The sequence below is a fragment of the Ctenopharyngodon idella genome, chromosome 8, assembly GCF_019924925.1.
Source record: "Ctenopharyngodon idella isolate HZGC_01 chromosome 8, HZGC01, whole genome shotgun sequence".
NCBI classification, from domain to species: domain Eukaryota; kingdom Metazoa; phylum Chordata; class Actinopteri; order Cypriniformes; family Xenocyprididae; genus Ctenopharyngodon; species Ctenopharyngodon idella.
Genome location: NC_067227.1, coordinates 12,741,547 through 12,768,523, shown reverse-complemented (window position 1 = coordinate 12,768,523; position 26,977 = coordinate 12,741,547). Strand labels below are relative to the sequence as shown.

At 37.4% G+C, this 26,977-nt stretch overlaps 1 protein-coding gene across 3 annotated transcripts in view; it reads left to right on the top strand.

Annotated features, from left to right (window-relative positions):
• Window positions 1-26,977, top strand: part of gpat2 (glycerol-3-phosphate acyltransferase 2, mitochondrial) — a 61,340-nt gene that overhangs the window by 9,622 nt on the left and 24,741 nt on the right. For 2 of the 3 annotated variants that reach the window (XM_051903974.1, XM_051903973.1), the window contains exons 3-10: window positions 449-559; window positions 4,030-4,103; window positions 10,941-11,051; window positions 14,910-15,044; window positions 15,666-15,765; window positions 19,141-19,274; window positions 21,716-21,815; window positions 24,662-24,847. In XM_051903974.1, the coding sequence (XP_051759934.1) occupies window positions 449-559; window positions 4,030-4,103; window positions 10,941-11,051; window positions 14,910-15,044; window positions 15,666-15,765; window positions 19,141-19,274; window positions 21,716-21,815; window positions 24,662-24,847 (951 nt within the window). The remainder of the gene's footprint in view (window positions 1-448; window positions 560-4,029; window positions 4,104-10,940; window positions 11,052-14,909; window positions 15,045-15,665; window positions 15,766-19,140; window positions 19,275-21,715; window positions 21,816-24,661; window positions 24,848-26,977) is intronic. The other variant, XM_051903975.1, reaches the window with a different exon arrangement.

Below are 26,977 nucleotides of genomic sequence, written 5' to 3'. Positions count from 1 at the left end.
TGTTATTATTAGTACCAATTTAAATTGATGTCATCTTCAGTGGAAATCTTTTAGGGGACGGCACTCTGTCACAAAGGCCCAAATTGATTGCGGTTCAATTGTTCCATCAATTGCGACACAGCTGTAGTAACTACTCATGAATAGATTTTATATTCCTTTCCTCTGTTTGCATTCAAACATTGATTCGTCTCACTTTGATGTTGGAAAATGTGAAACAAATGAAGTGATCATAGAAACGATAAAATTGGAACATGTTGCATCCCGGCGCAGAGAACAAGGGCAGCGCTATTGGCTACATCATTGTTTCTTATCTCCGCTTGAAATATGTGGAAAGTGCTGACACTTTTATCACGCTCAGTGCCGGTTTCAAATCCTCAGTTTATTCCTTTCTTTGTGTTTTCTGGCAAACCCTTTTATATGTTTCTGTGTGTGTTTCTCCTTTTGGTAGCTGTCATGGAGTGTGAAAATCAGGAGAAAGTTGAAAAGCGTGGCTCCTTTCCTGGGCAGGTTCAGGCCGCTGGTTGGACAGTGCTGTCACCAATGCACCCCAGAGAGTCTGGTGAGAAAACGTGAGGGATGAAAGGATTATTTGAACATAATAAAAGGACAAACAGCCAGAGGCAGATGGGGAAGTACACAGATTTAGGCTCACCTGAAAACCTCAGACACTGCTTTCACAAACCCATATCATGAGGGACGATCAAAGGGATTTCAGAGCGCCAGCAAACGTGTTACTTACGGTAGGAATAGCGAGGAAAAAAGGGATTAGTAGTGGAGAGAAAAATAATGAACACTCAAGAGCATAGTTCCCCACATGCTATGAAGGGCTTTTCAGAAAACTGCAGATGACTAAGCTTGTTTCCAGCAGCACTGGTCCCAGTGGGCACATCGTGCTGAGAGCTGGGATGTGAGGCTAATGGAGCAGTAATCAGAGGGCTATTGGATCGAACCTCTCCTGGACTAATCTATTAATCTCAGACCAGCCAGCCAGATAAATCATATTTGAGCTATCTGGTGTTTATATTAAAAGTCATTTAAAAAGCATGCATGGATTTTATTTAACAGCCCTGTCAAATAAATCTGTACAGAACTAGGGATGTAGCAGCCACCATAATTTTACTTATGAGTTGTCTGCATTTGCCCCCCTCTAGTTTTGCTGAGATAATTACTGACAATCAGTGCCTTTAAGGAATAGATATTTACTCACAGTCATGTCATTCTGTAGAGTGCAAAAGGAGATGATTAGCAGGATGTATCTCTTTTCTATGGATGCCTGTTTATGTCTTGAAGTAAACAAAAATACATATATATTTGCAACAAAGTTTAAAATAAGAAATAAAGGCCTGGTTTCACAGACAAGCTTAAGATTAAAGGTGCAATATGTAGAATTTTCTGTCCGCTAGAAGTCGCTAGAGGCCTATTCAAAACAAAGGCGTAGCTTGATGACGCCAAGTTTGAGCGCGGAATCTTGGGACATGTGGTCTATACCTCACAGGCGGTGGAAAACAATTGGGTTAGGACTCGGGAAGAAATCATGTTCATGGATGCAATTATTAACGTTACTGTAGTATGAAGCAGAGCAGGACCGAGTGTTGTGAAACTTTTTTTTTATGCCACAGTCGCCGGCGCCGCTTCCGCTTTTCAGGTCATGAGTATGAGGTAACGCAGCTCTGTTTATTATATTAGATACATTTGAGTGTGTTGAAAATGTTATAACGTTACTCTGAGCGTTCGCTCGGTGGCTGCTGTGAGACACTTGTTACACACTGCAGTAAGATAGATTGATTTTAGAATATCATATTAAATGCTGGATGGGCTGTGTTGATAAATGGCATGCAGTTACTTTTAAAACGTATTGTATGAGGGAGAAAATGCTGTATTACTGTTACTAAAAATATAACTGCATCTGATTATGCTATGTTAGCTACTTCACAAAATAGTGTTTTTCTCTGAGACATGGTAAAGCATGGTACTCACAAAAAATCAAGAAAATTAGATTTAAACAATAAGACTAAACGTGTTGAGCTATATAACAATAATTAGTTTTCTGTCTACAAATATATCAAAACAGTTGTTCCCTTGTCTATTAAAACGTAAATATTAAAGCGTCTTTGGTGTTTCCATGGTTTCTACAAAATAAAACCGGAAACCGAGGGTAACGCGGGTATGACGCAATTGACAGGCGACTCCTCACACGTCCCGGAGCCTTGGTTAAAATTGCAATTTTCTCACGATTTACAAATAGTTGTAAACATTTGGGATATTGTAAGTACTCAAGTGAACAAAATATATAACACTGGTCTAGTGGTTTTTGGATATTTTACTGCAAATTTCTTACATATTGCACCTTTAAGCCAGGATTAGGCCTTAGTTCAATTAGGACATTTAAGTAGCTTTTATAAATGTGCCTTAGAAAAAAAAAAAAAAAAGTGCATCTTGAGACAAAACAATGGCACTTACATATTTTATATGTCAGTGCTAGTTGCTTTCAGTTAAGACAGCTCAAAAATGCATTTTAGTCTGGGACTAGGCTTATGTCTTGTCTGTGAAACCTGGGGTAAGTTACATTGTGAGACAATCTGGTTTCAAAGACAGGGCTTAAATGAAGTCAGGAGTAGGTCTTAGTTAAATTAGGACATTTAATTAGCTTTTGTAAGCGTGCCTTAGAAAAAAAAAAAAACAGTAGTGGTGTGGATCTTGAGACAAAACAATGGCACTGACATATTTTAAGATAAAGTGCAAGTTGCTTTCAGTTAAGTCTAGGACTAGGCAAAAAAAACTCGCCATATTTGAATACCGATCAAAAGTTTGGGGTTAGTAAGATTTTTAATGTTTTTGAAGAAGTCTCTTTTGTTCACGAAGACTGCATTTATGGATTTAAAAAAAAACAGCAAAAACTGTAATAATGTGAAATATTATTAAAATTTTAAATAACTGTTTTCTCTTTGAATATATTTTAAAAATATAATTTATTCTGGTGATGGCAAAGTGAATTTTCAGCATCATTACTCCAGTCTTTAGTGTCACATGATCCATCAAAAATCATTCTAATATGCTGATTTGCTGTTCAAGAAACATTTCTTATTATCAGTTTTGAAAACTGTTCTACAGCTAAATATATTTGTGAAAACATTGATGATTCTTCAGGATTCTTTGCTGAACAGCGCAAGAACAGCACAAAAAAAAAAAAAAAAAAAAAAAATCTTACTGACCCCAAAATTTTAAACATATGTATGTGTATGCAAACACTCTTTCCCAAATAAGATTTTCAGTACATAGTTACCTAAATTTCAGTTTATTCTGTAAATAAACTAAAATAAAGAGTTTTAATTTGTTGAGGAAGAAACTTTTTAATTTCAAGTGCTTTCTATGCTGTTGCACAGAAAAGAATTTTTCAACAAACTTTTACAAATTAGTCTTTATTGCAGAAGTAGTTCGTTCGTTTGAAAGCTTTTAAGAACACTGATGGTGCAAGGGCTGTGATCATGTTAGTTATGGTTGACCTAAATGGCAGCAAAGCATTAAAATGACAGTACAAAAAATTCACATTATTCCAACTTCTATGTTCACAACCTTTCAAATATGTCTGTTCTAGATACTTTTTGGTGATGAATTGTTGAACTGTCATAGAGATTAAAAGACACTTTTTTTTTTTTTCTACTTTGTACAACTAAAATGTATTTTAAACAGATAAAAGGAGGCAAAAACAAAACAATCAGGAGCTAGCATTTTTAAACGTTTTATTGCATCATTTAGAAACTTGCATGATAGAATTACTTGCATGTCACCATATTTTGAGAAACATTTTATTTTGGAAGTATTTTATTTAGGCACAATTTTTGAACATCTTTCAGTCTATGATTTATAGTGGAACTAATAGGGTGCTATTTTGAACACTAAAAGGCTTCCCTAAAGTGTGTCATTATCTCAGCCTATATAGGACAGCAGAACAGACTCTCTGAACTGTGATGGAGGATGGTTAGCAAGCTTTCCATCAAGTTTGATCAAATATCCTCTTGCCGCTCTCAGGGTCTGAAGTTGCTGTGTAACACTCCTCCCCTGGGCTTTCAGAACCTGACGTGTGTGAACGAGACACACACCGGGTAAGTGCACATCCTTCACTCGACTCAAGCCCTCCCCATCCGGGCCATTAAAATAACAATGCACCTCTCAACTCCAGCTTCAAACTGCTCGAGTGTAATTACTGTTTGCGTTTCTGACTCGCGAGCCTGGCACATGTACTTCAGTTGCGAAATAAAGAGCTCTAGAATAACTTTCTTTTTTTTTTGTTTTTTTCATCGCAGACCCACAATCGAGTGCAGTTCTATAATCCCACTACCCTTTTGTAAAAGGGTTCCCTTTTTGTACACTTTCAGTCATGCACACACCAGAACTAGGGAAGATACTTTTAAGCTGCAGCTTTCAAAAGCACAAGCTACTTATTTAATGTAGTCAGCTAGTAAAACTACTGTTTTGAAAAATTACTTGGCTTCAAGCTACTAACAAAAAGTAGCTAACTACTGTACATTGAAGCTACTTAAAGGGTTAGTTCACCCAAAAATGAAATTTCTGTCATTAATTACCCTCATGCCTTTCCAAACTCGTAAGACCTTCGTTCATCTTCGGAACACAAATTATTTTTGATTAAATCCAAGATTTTTTTTTATTTTTATTTTATATCCCCCATAGAAAGCAACATAATTACCACATTCAAGGTCCAGAAAAGTAGTAAAGACATCAAATAGTCACATGACTACAGTGGTTCAACCTTAATGTTGCGAAGCGACGAGAATACTTTTGTATTCATACTTTTGCGCAAAAACAAAAATAACTTAAATTTCTTCTCTCCCGTCATTGTCCTATGCTGTTTACGTTGTATATAGACAGTGCAGGCTTCCGGGTTCTATGTCAGAATGCCGACTCAGTATTGGCCGCTCCTGCGTCAGTATCACCTGCATGCGTCATGCTGCTCATGTGAACAGCGTCAGTTGGCGTTCTGATGTAGAAACCAGAAGCCTGCACTGTCTTTGTGCTTTATTTAATATTAAAAGAATTTAATGTGAGTTTGAATATAATTTGGCATGATCTTTATAGTGAAAACGACAATAGATAATTCACCTCATATCTTGAAAATAAAGGAAACAAGAACGTTTAAACTGTAAACTCAGTATACAGTTATGGGCAATGTTACATTTAAAAGTAATGCATTGCTTAACTAGTTACTTGAAAAAAGCAATCTGATTACGTAACTAATGTGTATTCTATGACAAAGATTCTTTCACTCATGTATTTTAATAATGTTAAAAGCTGTAATATTTATGAATTTTATTATGTACTTACCCATTTTGTTGCGAGTGCAGTGCACGCCCACACATTCTTCTGATTGGTTGTGATTTTTGATTGATTGATTGATTGATTGATTTATTTCACATCTTATAGTCATGTCGCTTCTAAAGTAGACAGACAAATTGCTTGTCGTTGGAATCTTATCGCATTGCATAAGGTTAGGACACAGTGTAAAGCCTCATACAAAATGTAACCAACGATGGAGCATTTTGTTCTGCTGCAGTGATACTTTTTGAAATAATAGCTAATTACCAGAAAGCCTACATTATTTTGAAAAGAGCTACTGAAAAATGTAGTTTAAAAATACTTTTAGTTTTTCCCCAACAGTACACTTTTCAGCAAAATAGGTTTTGTGCATTTATGGGAGGGACTCCCTGTGGTGACCCGGGGTAGAATAGGTCCCTAGCACTCCCCTTGCTGTTTGTAAAAGGCGACGAATGGGGCAACTTGTTTGTCGTAAGTTGCAATTTGATATTTGATGTGGTAAGCTCTGACTTCATATAGACGGGAGGTTGGAAGGACCCAATCCAATCAAGCGGCTGGTCATGACATGCCCTTGGTAGTTTTTGGCAAAAAAAAAAAAAAAAATCATATAAACATGGCTAACAAACAAATGCCTAAAAAACAAATTTTGGATCAAAACTCAGATGATGATGAGATGCTAGATGCATGTTTGTCCAAAAAAATTACAATTGGTTAGATATATTCTTTTAGAGTCTTCATCGACTGTTATGGCCCTTACAAAGTGATCTCCTTTTTGTTGTAACCATGGAGAGGAAGGGCATGCAGAAACTTGTACAAAACCATCAAAATGCAGTAATTGCACAGGCTTCATCAAAAGACTGTCCTTCTTGGATCCAAAAAAAAAAAAAGAGGTGAGCTATTTGGAAGCAAGCAAAGAAGTTGAGAAGCTCCCTAACTTCAAATTTGAGAAATCCTTCGCCTCTGTAGTACAACCAACCATGCAACCATGTACCATGTCTCATTTCGTTCCACACCTGTAAGACCTTCGTTCATCTTCGGAACACAAATTAAGATATTTTTGATGAAATCTGAGAGGTATATGACTCTATAGACAGCAATATAATCAACAGAAAGGTACTAAAGACATCGTTAAAACCGTCAACGTGACTGTAGTGGTTCAAACTTAATTTTATGAAGCGATGAGAATACTTTTTCTGGTGCAACAATACTCTTTCTCTGCTGTATAAACAGCAATAACTCATTGAAGGCACAACAATGCTCTTTCTCAATGCTGCATGAACAGCAGGAAATGCTAAGAGATCGCGATCACCGCTGCCTCACCGTCACACCAACACTGGTAGAAGAGGCGTATTCCCGAAGAAAAAAATCATAGAATTAACACTCTCAGATGAATTGCAGAGCAGGAACAATTGAACCACTCGACTCCAAAGCCAAAAAGCTGAATGCGCATTGCAGAGCTCGCGATGCAAATCTTGCACGCCGATGTGCATTGGCTTGTTTGGTTTACACTTGAAGGTGATAGGGCTCTCAGGCGAGACCCCAATTTCGTCGGTACGTTCCGACTTGATGTCAGATGTGACCAAAGGGAAAGGAAGTAGGGGTTCCCCAATGAAGCATTCTTTTGGTCACTCTCTTCAGCATCAAAATAAAAAGTATACTTAAGTTTTATAGATCCTCATATTTTTCACAGTTTATATGTTGACGATTTGTCTATTTGTTATGGAAGAAAATATATGAATGTAATTGAAAGGTGAGTACAATTGTGCATAAATTTAAATGGCTAGTCAATTGAAGATGGGTTTACATTTTATAAAATTTAAATATAAAACAGTTTGTATGCATTTTTGCCTTCTCCAATCTCAACAACCTGATCCAAAACTATCCATAGAAGGAGAACCTGTCAAAACTGTTAAGGAAAGTTTTAAAACTTTGGATATTATAAAAGTACTGGCAAAATCAAAATGGGATGCAGATTTCACTGTACTTTTGCACTTTTACGAAGTGCTAGTCAGATCCCATTTAGATTATGGAAGCATTGTATATGGCTCAGCAATGAAATCTTACATAAGTTTGCTGGATACTATCAAGGGATACGTCTGGCCTTAGGAGCTTTTAGGACCTCTCCTGTTCATAGTCTTTATACAGAAGTCAGAGAACCTTCACTACAGAACATATGTCTGAAACTGACTTTAATAATATTCTGTCAAACTAAAAGCAAACAAAAGTAATCCAACTTTCTTACCAGTCTTTCTCTCGGATTATCTTTATTTATATGAAGCTAGACCTGGGTATATTAGACCTTTTGGAAGGAGGATAAACCTTACTTGGAGAACCTCCTCATCTTGACTCGGACTCTTTTTTTGCACTATTCCTTCCTGGGATCTGAATAGGCCAAATATTGTATCATCCCTGAATCAACACAAAAAGACAATAACACACTCTCATGAATATCAGAAGAAATTTCTGGAGTTAAAATGCTGTTTTCCTCTCCATAGACCTCTATTCACAGATGGGTACAAAGCGGATAATCGTGTATAGGCTGCAGCAATAATTGGAGATTGATGTCATGGCATGCGAATCCCAGGACAGAGTTCTGTCTTTACAGCTGAAGCTTGTGCTTTACTCCTAGCTGTAGAAAATATAGAAAATGGACAAGTAATTTCTTAATCTTCACCGACTCAAAATCCTGCCTTCAGGCACTTGAATCAGTAAAGAATGATCATCCCATAACTATATTAGCTAAAGTAGATCTTTTACACTAGAAAAACTTCATTATCTTTTTCTGCTGGGTTCCAGGTTATATTGGTAACGAGAAAGCAGATATCGCTGCAAAGGAGGCTCACAACTTGAATATTTCAGTGTCAAATTCTACCCTCTGATCTCAGACCAGTAATAATCTCTTATATTAATAACATGTGGCAGATAGAATGGGATGAAAGCCACGGAAATGAAATAAATACTTGGATAAGAAGTTTTCTTTTTTTTTTTTTTTTTTTACTCATTTCAAATCTAGCTATGATCAAGTTGTTTTTACTAGATGCTGTGTAGGTCATACAAGACTTACACGTGGCTATTTATTAAAAGGTGAAGAACCACCATTATGCCTTCCTTGTTAAACACATTTTCCTAAACTGCACTGTTTTTTTTAAATTAAAATAGATTCAGAGATGTCTATATATAAATATTATTCAGAGATGTTTAACCAATTTATTTAAAAAAGTATCACCTGATTGTATTTTAGAATTTCTGTCTAGTGTTAACCTTAAATGTCTTATATAGCATTTTGTTAATTGTACGACATGTTTGTTCTTTTTCGCCATGAAGATAGCCCTGCTGCTGACATGGCGTTAAAAACAAACAAACAAAGAATCAAACAAATAAACAAAAAAAATATATATTTATGGGAGTGACAATAACTGGGAAAAATGGCTTCAGTGTTTTTCTATTAAATTTTGTTAATTTGATATCAATAATCAATTTTTCTCTGGGTATAATCGAACAGACCCATCTATTTGTCCATGTTTCCATGCAAAACACACACACACACACGTTTGTTTTTGTGAATTGTGGGGACATTCCATAGGCATAATGGTTTTTATACTGTACAAACCGTATTTTCTATCACCCTACACCTAAACCTACCCATCACAGGAAACTGTGCCCATTTTTACTTTCTCAAAAAAAAAAAAAAAAAAACTCATTCTGTATGATTTCTAAGCCTTTTGAAAAATGGGGACATGGGGTAATGTCTTCATAAGTCACCCTCTCCTTGTAATACCCATGTCATACCCATGTCATTATACAAATTTGTGTCCTGATATGTCACAAAAACACACGCGCACACACACAGACAGAGAATGATAATTTAGGGAATTCACCCCTGCATTTAAAAACATATAACACTCTTAGGGGCCATTTACACAAAACAAGTTTTTGCATTCTGTTGCATTCCATTGCTTTTTATGTAAACATGCACTAGACCAGTGTTTCTCAAACTTTTTCTCACATTCCTCACTTTGGAGGTAGGGAAGGGTTCCGAGCCCCACCTGTCCCCAATCGCCCCAACAGAATGTTAATAAACTAGGCTTTAAGTTTAACTGTTAAAATGTATTAAAATTTATTTTATTAATGTCACATTTTAAAAGCATAACATCAAATAACGGCATTAAAAACTTTCAAATAGGGAAAATAAAAGTGCAATTATATTATCACTTTGCATTATAATTTATTATATATAAATTTTAAATTAATATTCTAGCTGAGTTTTTTTACACAACCGTTATTTTAGAACGTTTCCCCTTATTGTTTCCATGGCAACGCATCATGCTTGTCACACCGCAGCCACAATAACACTGTTTGACAGATGTAACGCTTTTATTTCCTTTCTCCTTGTTTTTTTTTTTTTTTTTTATTCAAAATATTCACAAACTTGCTTACCATGTCATCAACTATCTGATATTCCGATTCTCAAATATGTGTAAGTGAGTGTGTTTTGTCGTTTAAAAATGTTTATAAATGATCTTTGATCTATAATTCGATGTTTGTTTGCGCAGCTGTTCAGAGAGTCCTGTCAGTCGGATTTACAGCACGTGAATTCATCAGTTTCTCCCGAAATCCATGTAAGTGGCCAGTGATCTGGGAGAAAAATAGAGTAAACTTTATAGTTACTTACACTATGTGTATCTGATATGAATAAAAGACATCGGTAAATTATATTTGAATTGATTGTTATTGCTGCTTCCATAGACATCAGTGTGTACTTTACAAACTCTAAATGTATTGTTTTACTAGTACTTATGTATATTTAAATGTCTGAAACCTAAATTAAACATGTTGTTGAAAACACTGCATAATTGGGATAAATGACAAGCGCTGCTGAGCGCGTCCGTCTCTGGCTCTGCGCCAGCCAAAGCGCGAAAGCACAGTTTGAATCTGGCAGTTAAGTGACGTCTCTGAACTTTCTAAATCCCATATGTGGGACCGTGCCGCTCAAAAGGTTAATAGAGATAAGCACAAAAATGACGAACTTTCCTCTCATTTGTCATTTTTCATTCCACTGACTGCATCTCACGTTTTAACCACAAAAACGCATTCTGTGTGAATGGCCCCTCAAGCCATTGCTGATAAATCCTGACGTATGGTGATGCAGTCATTGTTTCTCTGAAAAGAAAGAGGGCTCTCATGAAGAAGCGTTTCTAACTTCATAGAAAACACTTTATTAGGCCAAATAAATGGGATTTGGCTCTCCTGCATCAAAACACACAGCGACAGACTCGGTGAGCACCCAGTTTATCTTCTTTTCAATCACCCCTCACTTTAAAATGTGTCAGAAGCTGAGCTCTGGAAATCCTGCCGAAGCGTTTAATTCGTCCTGAATTAATAGGCCCAAATCAGAGCCTGCTCTTTCGTTGGTTGAGCTAATTAACATTTTGGAGCCTGATTATGCTGAGAATATGATGTATTCACCTATTGCTGATTGGTCAGTGATTGTTTTCATTGTCCCAAGGTGAGTGAGACAATATCTGTTTACACAAGGGCTCCTTTTTATTTTGCTAATCGGGTAAAAGGGAGCGAGCGTACTTGAGTGAAGTGTGTATGTGTGTTTTCAGGTACCGTGGCTGGTTAGTAAGGAGGGTGTGCTGTTTGCTTTTTGTCTGTGGTCGTGAAGTTCACCCCAGTCCTGCTGGAGACAGACGACATAGAGTCCACGGCAGCGAGAGGTGCGGCTCGCTTGAGCACTCTTCTCTGATTAGATGACATGCCACGTGTAGTGAGAGAGAGTGAGAGAGGATGCAAGATTCATTTGAGGATTGAGAGGCACTCCCGTGAGGCTTCCATTGGGATTTAATTCGGTTGTCTTTCTCCTCTGTTAATATAGAAGATTGGTAGCCACTTAATCTGGCATTACATTAGCTCGCATGCAGAGATGAGAAAACCTACATATTTTCAATACCAACCAGTACAGGGGTTTTCAACCTTTTAGATTCCAGGGAGTTTCAAATATAATGATTCCCTTTGTGAGAGACCTTTCTAACATTTAAAAAAAAAAAAAAAAATGTAGGCCTAATATTTGGATTTATGTATTTAAATTGCATATCTCATCCATTTGAAATAAATTATTTTAATCCAATTATCAAGATTTTGAACGAGTTCATTTTTAAAATAAGATTACTTAAAGGGGTCATGAACTGCATTGTGTTATTGTTTTATAATGTTTCCTGGTGTGCACTTATAATGTTAGTATGCTTTTTGCATCAAAAATTGTCATAATTTAGAAATAAAAGGCATTTTTCCTACCCTGGTTTTAACCTTATTTGAACACTCTGTTTTAAGGGGCGTGTCTGCTGTGAGACTTCAGTGTAAACGCCCACTGCTGTGATTGGCTAACATCTTTGCAATATAAAATAAGTATTACTCTCTCAAACCTTTAGCATGTTTTTACTGTTACTGCTCTCAAGGTTAACTAATCGTGAAAAGTGTTGATTATAGCAGGGGTTCCCAAACACATTCCTGGAGCCTCCCCAACACTGCATGTTTTCCATGTCTCAAACACACCTAATTCAGATCATCAGCTCACTAGTCGAGACTCTTATATATCAAAAGCTCAAGGAAAAGTTGATTTCTCAATTCATGACCCCTTTAAATAAAATCAAACAGATGCAAATACTTAAATTATGCCATGATTATTTTAGAGTGTAAAATATAAAGGCAGCATAAAGACTAGTTTATACTATCTGAGACAAAATAGCAAACATGGTGTTGTAAAGACATGTTGTTTCCTAAGTTAACTAATTAACATTTATTTTATTATTGCTCTAAAACCAAAGCATATTATTAAAATATTATTTGTAAAATATTTAATAAATAATTAGGTAAAATAATTAAACATAACTTTATCTTTTGTCTACGGATTGCTAGTGTACATTTAGATAAAAACCATTTCCTTTTAATTCAAATGTAATTTGTATAATACTTATTACACATAATAACAGTTTTGACAGATCATATTAGTATAAAATACAAATACAACAAAACACTGCACTCACAAAACTGTCAGTTTACTGTCTTTTAAAAATGATGGCTGTCAACAAAATTAATTGCAATGGAATAAATACAGTATCTCACAGAAGTGAGTACACCCCTCACATTTTTGTAAATATTTTATTATATCTTTTCATGTGACAACACTGAAGAAATGACACTTTGCTACAATGTAAAGTAGTGAGTGTACAGCTTGTATAACAGTGTACATTTGCTGTCCCCTCAAAACTCAACACACAGCCATTAATGTCTAAACCGCTGGCCACAAAAGTGAGTACACCCCTAAGTGAAAATGTGCAAATCTGGCTCAAAGTGTCAATATTTTCTGTGATCACCATTATTTTCCAGCACTGCCTTAACCCTCTTGGGCATGGAGTTCACCAGAGCTTCACAGGTTGCCACTGGATTCCTCTTCCACTCCTCCATGACGACATCACGGAGCTGGTCGATGTTAGAGACCTTGTGCTCCTCCACCCTCCGTTTGAGGATGCCCCACAGATGCTCAATAGGGTTTAGGTCTGGAGACATTCTTTAGCAAGGCAGTGGTCGTCTTGGAGGTGTGTTTGGGGTCTTTATCATGTTGGAATACTGCCCTGCGGCCCAGTCTCCGAAGGGAGGGGATCATGCTCTGCTTCAGTATGTCACAGTACATGTTGGCATTCATGGTTCCCTCAATGAACTGTAGCTCCCCAGTGCCGGCAGCACTCATGCAGCCCCAGACCATGACACTCCCACCACCATGCTTGACTGTAGGCAAGACACACTTGTCTTTGTACTCCTCACCTGGTTGCCGCCACACACGCTTGACACCATCTGAACCAAATAGGTTTATCTTGGTCTCATCAGACCACAGGACATGGTTCCAGTAATCCATGTCCTTAGTCTGCTTGTCTTCAGCAAACTGTTTGTGGGCTTTCTTGTGCATCATCTTTAGAAGAGGCTTCCTTCTGGGACGACAGCCATGCAGACCAATTTGATGCAGTTTGCGGCGTATGGTCTGAGCACTGACAGGCTGACCCCCCACCCCTTCAACCTCTGCAGCAATGCTGGCAGCACTCATACATCTATTTCCCAAACACAACCTCTGGATATGACGCTGAGCACGTGCACTCAACTTCTTTGGTCAACCATGGCGAGGCCTGTTCTGAGTGGAAACTGTCCTGTTAAACCGCTGTATGGTCTTGGCCACCGTGCTGCAGCTCAGTTTCAGGGTCTTGGCAATCTTCTTATAGCCTACGCCATCTTTATGTAGAGCAACAATTCTTTTTTTTCAGATCCTCAGAGAGTTCTTTGCCATGAGGTGCCATGTTGAACTTCCAGTGACCAGTATGAGAGAGTGAGAGCGATTACACCAAATTTAACACACCTGCTCCCCATTCACACCTGAGACCTTGTAACACTAACGAGTCACATGACACCGGGGAGAGAAAATGGCTAATTGTGCCCAATTTGGACATTTTCACTTAGGGGTGTACTCACTTTTGTGGCCAGCAGTTTAGACATTAATGGGTGTGTGTTGAGTTATTTTGAGGGGACAGCAAATGTACACTGTTATACAAGCTGTACACTCACTACTTTACATTGTAGCAAAGTGTCATTTCTTCAGTGTTGTCACATGAAAAGATATAATAAAATATTTACAAAAATGTGAGGGGTGTACTCACTTCTGTGAGATACTGTAGGTGTTAATAAAATTAATTTCAGAATTCAAAATGTAGCAGAAATTTAAAGGTTCAAAAATTAACCTTTGGTAAGGTCTAAAAGTCCAAAGTTTTAGGATTTTGAAAAGTTCAAGAAAATGTCAAATGAAGAAATCACCCCATGCATTTCTTGGTTGCTAATCAAATAAGCAAACTTGGAACGGTGACCATGTGAACTAATTTTTATTTAAGTATTTTTTCACCATCCATTTAATTGTCCTTCTGACCCTTCCTGACCCAGAAAGCTGAATGAGTAAGTGTGTTAAAAAAATATAATGTTAAATTGAATGTCTCATTTCAACTTTGACAGCCCCAAAAATACATTTGGTGAAAGCTCTTTTTCTGGAGACTCGTAAAAGAGATGGACCCTAACTTGAAAACTTTTGGACTAGTTGGTAGGTTGCTTAAAAGACTAATCGGTCATAAAGCCCTGTATACAGTTACAGTCACCTGACCCTGACTGGATGCGTTTACATAAGATGCATTCTTGCATTCAAAAACAATTTAACAGAGCACTATTGGACAATTTTGTCTCATTCCTACTGGAATGGCATTCATTTTAATGTTGCCGTCAACCATATGCCATGCTAACTTTTCTTTTTGCTTCTCACCTTGGTTCAACCCTGCTACCACACCCTCCCGCTATTCACCTAACCCAATTTGGGCCCTAACATTTAAATAACCTTTTATAGTCTCAAACAGCATTGGTGTGTTTTTCCACTCTGCAGGCATAAGTGGTGTGTTTGTGTGGTGTTTATGTGATGATCCATCACACAATATCCCCTTTGTTTACTCTGCGGTCTGTTGTCCTGTGACTCTGTGTGTGTCTTTATCCAGAGTGAGGCACGCTCTGGTAACGGCATGTTCCCCAGATGAGACCAAGGTGATGGAACTGGTGATGCCTGAGGTCACAGGTCATTTAGGCAGACTTCTGGCCCTCACACAGACCTTCATCTCCCCCAGCTTTCTCAGGTCTGAACGTAATTCTCATTCTGAAAGGGTTCAGCCAGAACCCCTTAATGTTTGGGGTTAAACATTCACCTTAAAGGTGAATTTATTTTTTAAATATTTTTTTTTTTAAACTTAGCTAATTGAATGTTGAACATTCAATTAGCTAACAGAAATGTAAAATGTTCAACCTTTCTTTAGGTTAAAAAATATCCTTTGCTAAGATGCAAAGTTCCACACTGAAAATCTGAGATTTAAAATCTAATTTTTGAATTTTGAAAAGTTCAAGGATTTGTCAAATGAAGAAATTTTCACCCCATGAAAACTTGGGACATTGGCCATGTGAACTCATTTGTACAAGTATTTTCAGCATTTCAATTGTCTTTGAGGTGCTTTTTTTTTTTTTTTTTTCTCCAGTTCTGCAGTGTGACATGAATTTTTCAAATTTAAAATATTCCATGTAGCCTTTTAATTAATATGAGGTCATGAAGGGCTGCATAACTGCTCTATATGATTACAAAGAACTTAAAATATAGTATAGCTTTTAATGAAGGACAGCGTGACATTCTTTCGTCAATTACTTTATCCCTCTGCAGATAGATATTTTGAACTTTTCAATTGATGTCTCCCCAAACTCTCTTTCAGGATGGTGAGCTGGATGCTGCTGAAGTTCTTCAGTTTAATGTTCTGCAATGTACAGACCAACCTCAACCAGCTGGCAGCTTTACACCGTGCCACGCGACTGGTAACCACATATCCAGCCTTTATTTCTAAACCCCATTCTCTCATATCACCCGCTTTCCTTCCCTGTAGGCATCCTGTGGTTCATGGATTGCATGCTTTCATTCTTCTTATTTCATTAGCCTTTACTGCTTTTCTTCTTTCACCATTATTTCTCTTCAAATTCCTCTTTTTTTTTTTAATATATATATTTTTTTTACATTTGCAGTGTTTTTCTGACCCAAACTCAGTTATTCTCAATTTCGCTGTATGATATTGCGATTTAAATATATGAAGCTGAAGGCTGCTCTCTATATCAAAATGCTCTTTTTGTGTGAGCCTCTCTCTTTCTCCCTCTCTCAACCTATTGCTCCATTTATCCTGTTTACACATTTATTTTTATTGCAGTCAGGTTTTCCACCTCAGGCTTTTGGTCACACATAATCCTTTATATGGAAGTAAAAGCACATTTTGAAAGCTTTTTGTAGCATTTGATTGTGTGATTCTTTCATTTGGTGCAAGTGCGATATGAAACAAAATATCAGAGAACCGATTAGACCTCATCAAGCGTCTGATTTTATAAGCAATTAAACATGCATTCTGCAGCACAACCAGAAATCATCTCTTTGGCCTCAGTCTATGTGCATGACTCCTGAAAGTATTGAGCTCACCTGCAGATCAGATACTTGCCGCCCACCTGAATAGCACTAATACATTTCTGCACCACTCAGTTTAACTCCACAAACAGACAGTTTGAAAGATTCAGTACATATAATGCAAAAATCCTATTCATTATCAGCATTGTTTCCTTGTTTTAAATATATATATTTTTAGGCTGATATGAGTATCTTATGTGTGTGTGGATGACCTGTTCTTTAATTTCTCAGTTCTTTAATAGTCATCTTATTTTCAGATCATCAGTCATCAAAGCTTGGTACACACTGCAGGTGTCATGATGGTCAAAGACACTGAGATATACCTTTAATTTCATCTAACTGATTGCTCACTAAAAAACACTCACAGTCATTTCATGTTTGATTTTGACCTGATACAAAGTGATGAAGTTGGTGAGTTTACTTTTTAATTAGTCTTCCCATTAGCACTGCTTCCTGCTGGTGTCACTGTTGAGCAGTTACTTTAGAAAAATGATTTTATATTCGTGATTTTATATTTTCATTTTATTTATAAGCTGTTCATATTTTGTAATATTTTTTTTTTTTCTACCTCTAGTGAATAACAGTTTTTTTTTTGCAACTAAAGTTTTTGAAATGGAGACTCTGTATTCTAGGTATACATACTTTATGGTGGAATATTTTGGGTAGAATACTTAAAGGATTATTTCCAAGATGTTTGTCTTACTTTCTTTAGTTGAAATGAAATTAAGGTTTTTGAGGAAAACATTCCAGGATTTTTCTCCATATAGTGGACTTCAGTGGGTTAAAGGTCCAAATTGCAGTTTCAATGCAGCTTTAAAGGGCTCTACACGATCCCAGCTGAGGAATAAGGGTCTTGTCCAGCGAAACGATCGGTCATTTTCTAAAAAAAAAAACGGGGTAATGTGTTAGGAATGAAAGGATGCCACATCATTTGATGGAAATGAAAATTATCAACCTACAGAGGACTGAATTCAAAGACACCCCGAAAATCAAAGTGAAAAATGATGCAGCAGGCTAGTCCATTTTGCTGAAATTTCATTGCAGCAACTCAAAATTGTACTCTGTACAAACCATCACTGACCCACCACCAAACCGTTCTTGCTGAACGATGTTACAGGCAGCATAACATTCCCCACGGCTTCTCCAGACCCTTTCACGTCTGTCCCATGTACTCGGGGTGAACCTGCTCTCATCTGAAAAGCATAGGGCGCCAGTGGCGGACCTGCTAATTCTGAAGTTCAATGGCAAATGCCAATCGAGCTCCACGATGCTGGGCAGTGAGCACAGGGCCCACTAGAGGACGTCGGGCCCTCGGGCCACCCTCATGAAGTGTGTTTCTGATTGTTTGGTCAGAGACATTCACACCAGTGGCCTGCTGGAGGTCATTTTGTAGGACTCTGGCACTGCTCATCCTGTTCCTCCTTGCACAAAGGAGCAGATACCGGTCCTGCTGATGGGTTAAGGACCTCCTACAGCCCTGTCCAGCTCTCCTAGAGTAACTGCCTGTCTCCTGGAATCTCCTCCATGCTCTTGAGACTGTGCTGGGAGACACAGCAAACCTTCTGGAAATGGCACGTATTGGTGTGCCATCCTGGAGGAGTTGGACTGCCTGTGCAACCTCTGTAGGGTCCAGGTATCGCCTTATGCTACCAGTAGTGACACTGACCCTAGCCAAATGCAAAACTAGTGAAAAACAGTCAGAAAAGATGAGTAGGGAAAAAAAATGTCTGTGGCCTCCACCTGTAAAACTATTCCTGTTTTGTCGTCTCATTGTTGCTCATCTAGTGCACCTGTTGATAATTTCATTAACACCAAAGCAGCTGAAACTGATTAACAACCCCCTCTGCTACTTATCTAACCAGATCAATATCCCAGGAGTTTAACTGACTTGATGCTATTCTCTGATTAAAAAGTGTTCCTTTAATTTTTTTTGAGCAGTCTATATTGGAAAGGTCACTAGTGACATAGGCGGAAGTACCGAGCAAGTGTTTACAAAGCGAACGTGCAAAGACTAAGCCAAACGGCCTTTACTAAAAAAGGCAAAACAACTGTGTTGGATGACTTTGAAGTTGGAGGAGAAAATTTTTCCCTACCGCGGTACTACGTCACTCGTGACCTTTCCAACGTGATTACGTAATGCATGGAGCATCGCAGAGCTAGTGCAAGATGAGTATTTGAGGTTAAAAAGTATATTATTATTATTATTATATTTTTTTTTTTTGTTTGGTCATTTTCTAAAACAAAAACAATCATTTAGCTAGATAAGACCCTTATTCCTCGGCTGGGATTGTGTAGAGCCCTTTGAAGCTGCATTGAAACTGCAATTTGGACCTTCAGTCCGTTGGTAGCCGTTGAAGTCCACTATATGGAGAAAAATCCTGTAATGTTTTCCTCAAAAACCTTAATTTCTTTTCAACTGACGAAAGAAAGACATAATTTTAATTCTGAAGTGAACTAATCCTTCGAGATGTTGATGTGTTAATATAAACAATGTTGTTTTTGCTGTCATAGGGCTATTGTGGATTTTAACCTGTGCTCTTGGGTCTCAGTGTTTATGTTAAATAAGAAGGCACCAGTTTGGGGATATTAGCACAGTTGGTACAAAGGGTCTAGAAACACAAAGTGCCATTTTCTGAAGTACAAAAACAGTTCATTTACAGGTTCATTTTCAAGTGCGCACTTAGCACTGAACTTCATTTCTCCCTGCGCTGAAGTGTCCTCTAATTTTGTCTGTGTGTGTGTAGAAGGCGCCGATGGTCTATGTGTGTGTTCGGCAGAGCAGCATCGATCAAGCTCTCATTTGTCTGACTCTTTTCTGCCACAACTTGAGGGTTCCCTACACCATTTATCCAACCCACGTCCGACAAACCTGGCTAAGGTATATAAAAACACTCACCATGGAGCACCCACAGTTGCGTAGTTTGCTTAGAAATCTTCTTACCATGTACCCCCACAGTTCATTTCCCTATCTGCCCTCTAATAGTGTAAATTTACATTGCAGCTCTGTGTCAGCCGCACTGCTACTGTTAAAAAGAACATTCTTGTTCATTAGTTTCATTCTAGTTTGGTGCAAGCACAGCAGTTTCTAAAGCGCAGTGCACTTATTCAGTCTGTTACACAACCAACGGAAGCACCTGTACGCATTTAACAGGGCATAATGGTTTGGTAAGTAATGAAACGTACAATTCTTAAAGAATCATGACATAGAGTGCTGGAAACGGCAGTCGACCGCGGCGAGGGAGTGGTGGGGGTAAATAGTTTCCTCCTGCAGGTAACGGAAGACTTCGACTCCAGGCCATGGGGAAGTTTGTGCTTTGTTTACAAGGCTACATCAATAATTACTTAATAGCTGTTTATACAAATTGCCCTGTCAGTAATTGTTAATGTATTTATGATATGCTTATGGTGCAATGCTTGATTGATGTGGAGCACACATGAATACAAATTTAATGAAAAGTTAAATTTTTATTTGCTAAAAAAAAGCAAATGTGCCTCAAATTCACTGGGGAACAAAACAAACAAACATGATTGTTCTTGCTCTTTTGAAAAGAGAGTCAAATATGTTGTTGACCAGTGGTTCTCAACCTTTTCGACTTAAAGGCACCTCGTTGTCCCACAAAATATTTGAAGACCCCCCCCATATAGGCTAAGATATTTATAGCTGTTCAAAGCTGCTTGTTTTCAAAGTTTATTCACACAAACTAGGAGTATTTATATATACCACAATTCATTTGGCCATTCCAGAAGTTACAGGAACTGTATGTTCTTGAACAACAAAAGGGGAAACAATATTATTTCAGTTTCAGTTTTTTTAAACATTTTAATTTCGATTATTTTAAGATACTACTAATAAATTATTAACTTATGTCCTTTTAAGTAATCTTTCAGCCTCCTTTGAGGTTTGCTGAGGCCCCCTAGTGGGCCCTGGGCCCTTTTCCACTAAAATACTCTTTGACAGTGTTTCCTGCTGTTGTGTCATTAAATGTCGGTTATGTGCTGCTACCAAATTTACGTTCTAGTGGTGTTGTGAGCTTAGTCTGAATTGAATCTGATGACTGCGTGAGGTGAAATAATAAAAAAGACTTGTTGATGGGTCTAATGAGTTGGTGCCGTTCTTGATTTACTGAACTGCACTAACCCACTTCAAGTACTAAAAGAATTGTTAATGGAATCGTTAAGGGAACCAGAATCAGTACAAGAAATTGCCGTTGGATCAAGAATCGTTGATTTCTTTATGATTTCCATCCCTTTTCTCAATGCTAAGCTTCCCAGACCTTTTGAATTTTGCTGGTTTCTGGATTCTTAATTCATAACAATACAGCAGCAAAAAAATAAAAAAGTGGAAAATGGTCATTTTACATGGATGAATCAGTAAACACAATTTCAGGCACAAGCAAGGACCTTATCCACTAAACAACAGTCTACTCATGACTCAATTACCTGCGATCTGCCGGCGACACGATTATAAGGGTCGTGCATTAAAACGTAGCTGGTATTCATCAACATTTCTGACACCTTTGTTGTAGGTGTTAGAAAGTATCTCATAAAGTGCCATTATGAAATATGTGCTTGTCCTGCCTTTTTTATATTAAACAAAGCAGGAAATGTACATACATAACAGAATTCAGATATTAAACAAAACAGATATTAGTTCAATATTGCAAAAGATTTCTTAAGCAGCAATTCTGAAGGATCATGTGACACTGAAGACTGGAGTAATGATGCTTAAAATTCAGCTTTGCCATCACATAAATCGTAAATTAAATTGTAAAATACAAAAGTTATTTTAAATATTTCACAATAGTTTGTTTGTACTGTATTATTGATAACATAAATGCAGCATTCGTTCAACATGAAAGACTTCTTTCAGAAACATGAAAAAATCTTACTAACCCCAAACCTTTGAACAGTGGTGTGATTAGAAACATAAAAGAAAGGCTTGACTTCATACATTTTTGCCCATCCTGACTTGAAAGACACTGATGAAGTTATGATGACATTTCCTGCAAGTCAGTATAGCCTTGCAGGTTTTTACAGTGCATTCTGGGAATTTCTAGGAAGGAAACAAACATTGCAGTTGTGGAACTATTTACGTAATAAATGGGAGTAGAAATGGTTGAATCCCTTTGCAGTGCACCTACCACTGAATTTGGAAGGGATTAAGACGCACCCTAAATTCTGACCTTGTCTCTAAGTAGACATCAAGAGAAAAAGCATTATATGGCCCCTTTAAGTCTCCTCTATGTTATTAGTTTGGATGAATAACCTAAAGGAATGTCCCATTAGTTACTGTTAATTGAGGCCGTTTTGTCTTCTCAGGTCCATCCTTCAGAGGCTGGGTGTCGTCTTGCTCCCAGAAGGCACTGGCTCAGAGCGAGAAGCGGAGATGGACAGCCTCTATTCTCCAGTCATGACCTCTGTAAGCCCCCACAAAGGCTGAGTTTGCTGTTCTGCTTGAATTGCTCAGATTCAGCACACGATAAGACAAGTGAATCAGACTGTCACTTCAGGCGCTTAAGATGTTTGCACAGGCACATTGCTTTTGAATGTCATTGATACCGGTTTTAGTCTTAAGACAGACAGTCACCCGCGTTTTAAGGGCGGGTGAGGCTGCATTAGTAACCTGGCCTTGATGGGCACAGCGGTTCCCATGACGATGGGGCACCTGCAGACTGCAGATGTTTCGCTGGGAGGTTGCATGAGTCGCTGAACCCATTACTCTGCCTCACTGATGCTTGGAGGTGGATAATAAATCTCCTCTGCCTCCAGATTTACTGACAGGATCATACTATTATCTGAATTTCTCAGAGGAGCATCTTATTAGCAGTTTAGAAGAAACATTACCAGAATTTGGATGTTTTAATTGTAAGTAGGGTTTTAAAAAGGATTTGGCATAAACTGCATTTGAATCTTGATTGCAAGAAAGGCTGATATGTTTTAATATGAATGGCTTTGATTAGATATGTGCATATGTGCGACTTCTGACTGACGTAAATGAATAGAGGAAATAATCTGTCATGCCTGGAATAGCATATGAGCTTATCAGGCTTCTCAAGATGGATTTGGGATTTGAGTATGTGTGTGTGAGAGAGAGTTAAAGGGATAGTTCACCCAAAAATTAACATTTTGTCATTTATTCACCTTTATGAAGTACTTTCAGTCCCACTTTATATTAGGTGGCCTTAACTACTATGTACTTACATTTAAATGAATCATTTGATATAATGCACTTATTGTGTACATGTTTTTACATTGTACTTATTTTTTAAAAAATACCTGCATGTAATTACATCTGTTATTAATTTCTGTAATTACATTTATAATTACATTGTTGACCCATCCCTTACACTTTAGCCCACCCTTAAACCTACCCATACCACCAAACCTGTTCCTAACTTTACCCGTATCCCACCTCAATAGGAGCAAAAGTGTTTTGCAATACACTGAACACATTAATTACGTTGTTTTTATTTTTTGATGTAAGTAAATAGTAGTTAAGGCCACCTAATATAAAGTGGGACCGTACTTTCTTGCATGAATCACAAAAGGAGCAATTTTGCAGGGTGTTGATGTTGTACTTTCTCATATATTAAAATAGACAGAGAGCAGGGGCTGTTAAAGGGATAGTTTATCGAGAAAAGAAAATTCTGTCATCATCTACTCACCCTCATGTCATTCCAAATCTAAAAGACTTTTGTTCATCTTTGAAACACAAATACATTTTTTAATGGAATCTGAGAGATTTCTGTCCTTCCATTGAAAGTCTATTATACTAAAACTTTGATACGTTAAAATGTTCATAAAGTAATCCATATGAATCAAGCAGTTTAATCCAAGTATTCTGATCGTTTAACAGTATATGATGAACAGATTTAATTTAGGCTTTTATTCACACATACACACTGAGCAATGCACATACAGTACATAGAGCACTCAAATATGGTAAACAGAAGCTCAGCCATACTTGTCTGACATGCAAGAACAAACCGCATTGGTTCCTGCACATTAAGCAAGCGCATTTGAACATCAGCGTTTTGATGGAATGGACTTTCAGTGGAGGGACAATTTAATGGACTATCAGCAGCCAGAATGAATGAAGAATGGAATTGAAATACTAAAGAGACAATAATCAAAATACTAATAACAGCCAGATGAGCACAATGTTAACTGTGGAGTCTTTGACATATGGAAATAAAATCTAAAGGTGGGTAATATATCATTCTCTTCTCAGAATGATGAGCTCTATTCATCATACTAATGCATTGCCCTCACACCTGTATGGGAAATGTGCAATCGTGATTTTACTTAAAACCTATTCAATGCATGTAAGAAACAATAACTGTCATAAAACGTCTCTTGAAACAGCAAGTTTAAATCATTTTTTTAAATTTTAAACTAAAACTATAAAGTTAATTGAAAAAAAGCTTTGATGAAACATGAAATATAAGATGGAAAAAAAAACTTGAAAAACGTACGTATATTATTTTAGTTAGTTGCCATTGCAACATTTCAAAATTTTAAGTTGATGTATTAAAATTACTAAAACTAAAATAATTTTAAGCTAAATAGAAATATCTGACAAAAAAACTAATAAAAATGACAAAACCACATCAAATGACTAAAGCTCAAACTATTTAAAATGAAAACTGAAAATATATATTAAAAAAATATATATAATAAATACTATAATAATACTGAAAATAACATTAAAATGGTCTGAATATGTGCAAGCATGATTAAGATTTGACAGCTATATTTTTATAATGACTTAATGTTCAGTCTGACAGAACACTAGTAGGAATATGGCACATGACTCACATGAACCACTTCTATGGTATTTTCTTGTCTTTTTTGGACAAGCTTGATAGCCCCTTGTCACTGCATGTAACGTCACTAAAATTGTCTCCAGAATTTCTCCCTGTATGAGCCGTATGGGTTTAGAAGGACACGAGGGTGAGTAAATATGACAGTATCGTCATAATGCTTTGTCCAAGCATTAGAAAAGTACCATTTGATTCCACAGAAATGTCAGCTTGCCACTTTGTCTCTTGCAATAGCACATTTTATCTGTCTCTCCTCTCACATATAAAGACGCTTCCCTCAAATATTCACCAGGCTTTCAATTCATTTTTATTGGACTGATTTTGCAGATATTGCAGTTCATTTATTCCCTGCATCATATCTCTTCCACATAAAACTGTCCAACCTCTCTGTTTTTCCACAAACATTTTTATCCATAATTTCTCCTCTTTTGTCCCACTCCAGTTCATTGGCGAGCTGTTACGAGAGGGGGCCGCTCTCAGCGTGGGCATCACCGCAGCTAGAGGTCACGGCGGGCAGTGGCTGGCGCGTGTACATCAGGCCATCAGTGATGGTCTAGTGCCTGATGTTAGAATCGTGCCAGTGGGTGTTTCCTACGACTGCCTACCACGCCACTTTATACGTCCACAGGTGACGACCTTAATATTAACAATGCACACTCCATTACGTAATGACCCGATAGTCACCATCAGTGCATGGGGCTGTTAAACAGACCAATAAACAAATTACAAACAGAAGTAGATTCACATTTTCCTGATAAAAGCAAACATGATAATGGTGCTCATGAGCATAATGATCACAGACTATTTAAACTCTTAACTTATATTAAACTTGTCATGTAATTCAGTATGCACTATTGTGCTGCCGATATAAGTGATGCCTAAAAACTTTCAATTTGCGAAAACAAGCACCGACCAACAAAAGCTGACTAATAAACAGTAAATTCAGCGTTTAAGAGGAAAAATGTCTAATGCTGACAGGGAACATGACAATTTGAGTAAAGAAGAAACTGTTTCACTCTTATCTTTATAGTCCGAAATGTCCATTCAGTATAAACTCGATAGTATAGTCCACAATTTGAAGATGTGCAACACTAGAGCTTATGTTAATAGGTTGTGTGCTGCGTTTATCTAATCAATGACGCTGACACCCCAAATAAGAACGTTAACACAGGGTTTAGGAATATACGACGTGAAACATCCGCTTATAAATACCCAGGAGCAATTGTTAACCCCAGGTAAATTATGAGCAGTGTGAAACGTGAAGCAAGATAACCCAGGATTTCATTTACCCGGGATTTAAAAATGACCCAGGGTTAACAATTTCAAGTGTGAAAAGCCCTAGTGAGTGCAAAAGGGTGCAAAACCACCAATCTGTTCACCCACCTCTGCCTCTATTATCCTTTAGTTTTGGCCACTGTACAGAGCCATTATTTTGTTAGTCCTGAAACGGGAAATGTTACATTAAACTGTTAACTGCCTGGGCCTTTCTGTATTTTATTATATTTACATCCCTCTGGGTTTTTAGTCCAAAAGTGTGCTCATTCAGATACAAACTTATGGATTATCTTATGTTTACTTCAAATATCTTTAGAGAGCAGTATTTTTTTTTCTCTTTTTACCCAAAATAGGACAATGTGATTGTGAGCATTAGTGCTAAACTCTCGCATTGTAATTTGTTTCATTCTTACTCGACACTGGACACCGCCATCACACAAAGTCCACAAGTGAGACTCATGAGTAATAAGTTCCAGGAAATGCCTAATATGGACAAAGACATCCAGCAATCGTTGTTGCTGAAATGCAGATAGAGACATTTTGACTGATTAAATATGAAGAGTATTAACACACCATTGTGACAGTATTATGGTTTATCGGTTTTCTTCAAGCCATCTTGGGTGTTTTCATAAGTATAATGTATATTTATAATGCAATGCCAATTGACATAGCCTTTATCACTGTATATAATACGTAAAGAATAATTGACGACAGGCCGTTGAATTCTCCACGAAGCAGAGTGGCCGTTATACCACGGGTGTGCATTATTTTCTAAGAATTCAATGGCCCGGAGTCAATTATTCCGCTTATACTACGGTTATCACACCTAGACACTGTTCTAATGTTGTATTTCAAGACATTTGTCAGGTTTTTGTCTTTAAAACACTCTTGTGTGTGGGACTAATTTCTTACGCATCTCATCCCAAGCCTCCGTTGCTAATTCCAAAACATCATTTCAGAACTAGTAACGAAGGGCTTGAGTCTTGATAGAATACCATTGATACAGTTATTAACGCAGAGAGAGAGAGAGAAGAGGGAGAGAGAATAAGCAGCATATGTGAATTAGCCTACCTGAGTCTGTGCGTCTCTCATGGCAGCAGTGTATCTACTAATAGTGAAACTATAAGTTCGAGAACCGGACAGTTATTACCTTGCTGGTGAGTCATGTATCTTAAGTTGCTAAACTATTTTACTAATTAATTCGTCAGAGCAGCGCTGAGAAAACGTTTCTGTGCGAGTGTGTGTCCGTACTATACAGTAACGTTACGTGTGTACGTTTGAAAGAGAGCACGAGAGCAATAAAACGTATTTTGTGGCAAAAAACATGACAATAATTTGTCGTTTACATCCTATTGTTTACTATATTTATTTGCTTGTCGTGGGTTTTGGTTCTTTTGCGGTTGTAGGCTGTAAGAACCTATTGTAATAACTGAAAACATTTGAAGAAGTGATACGGAAATGCAATGCGGTCAAGACCTGCTAG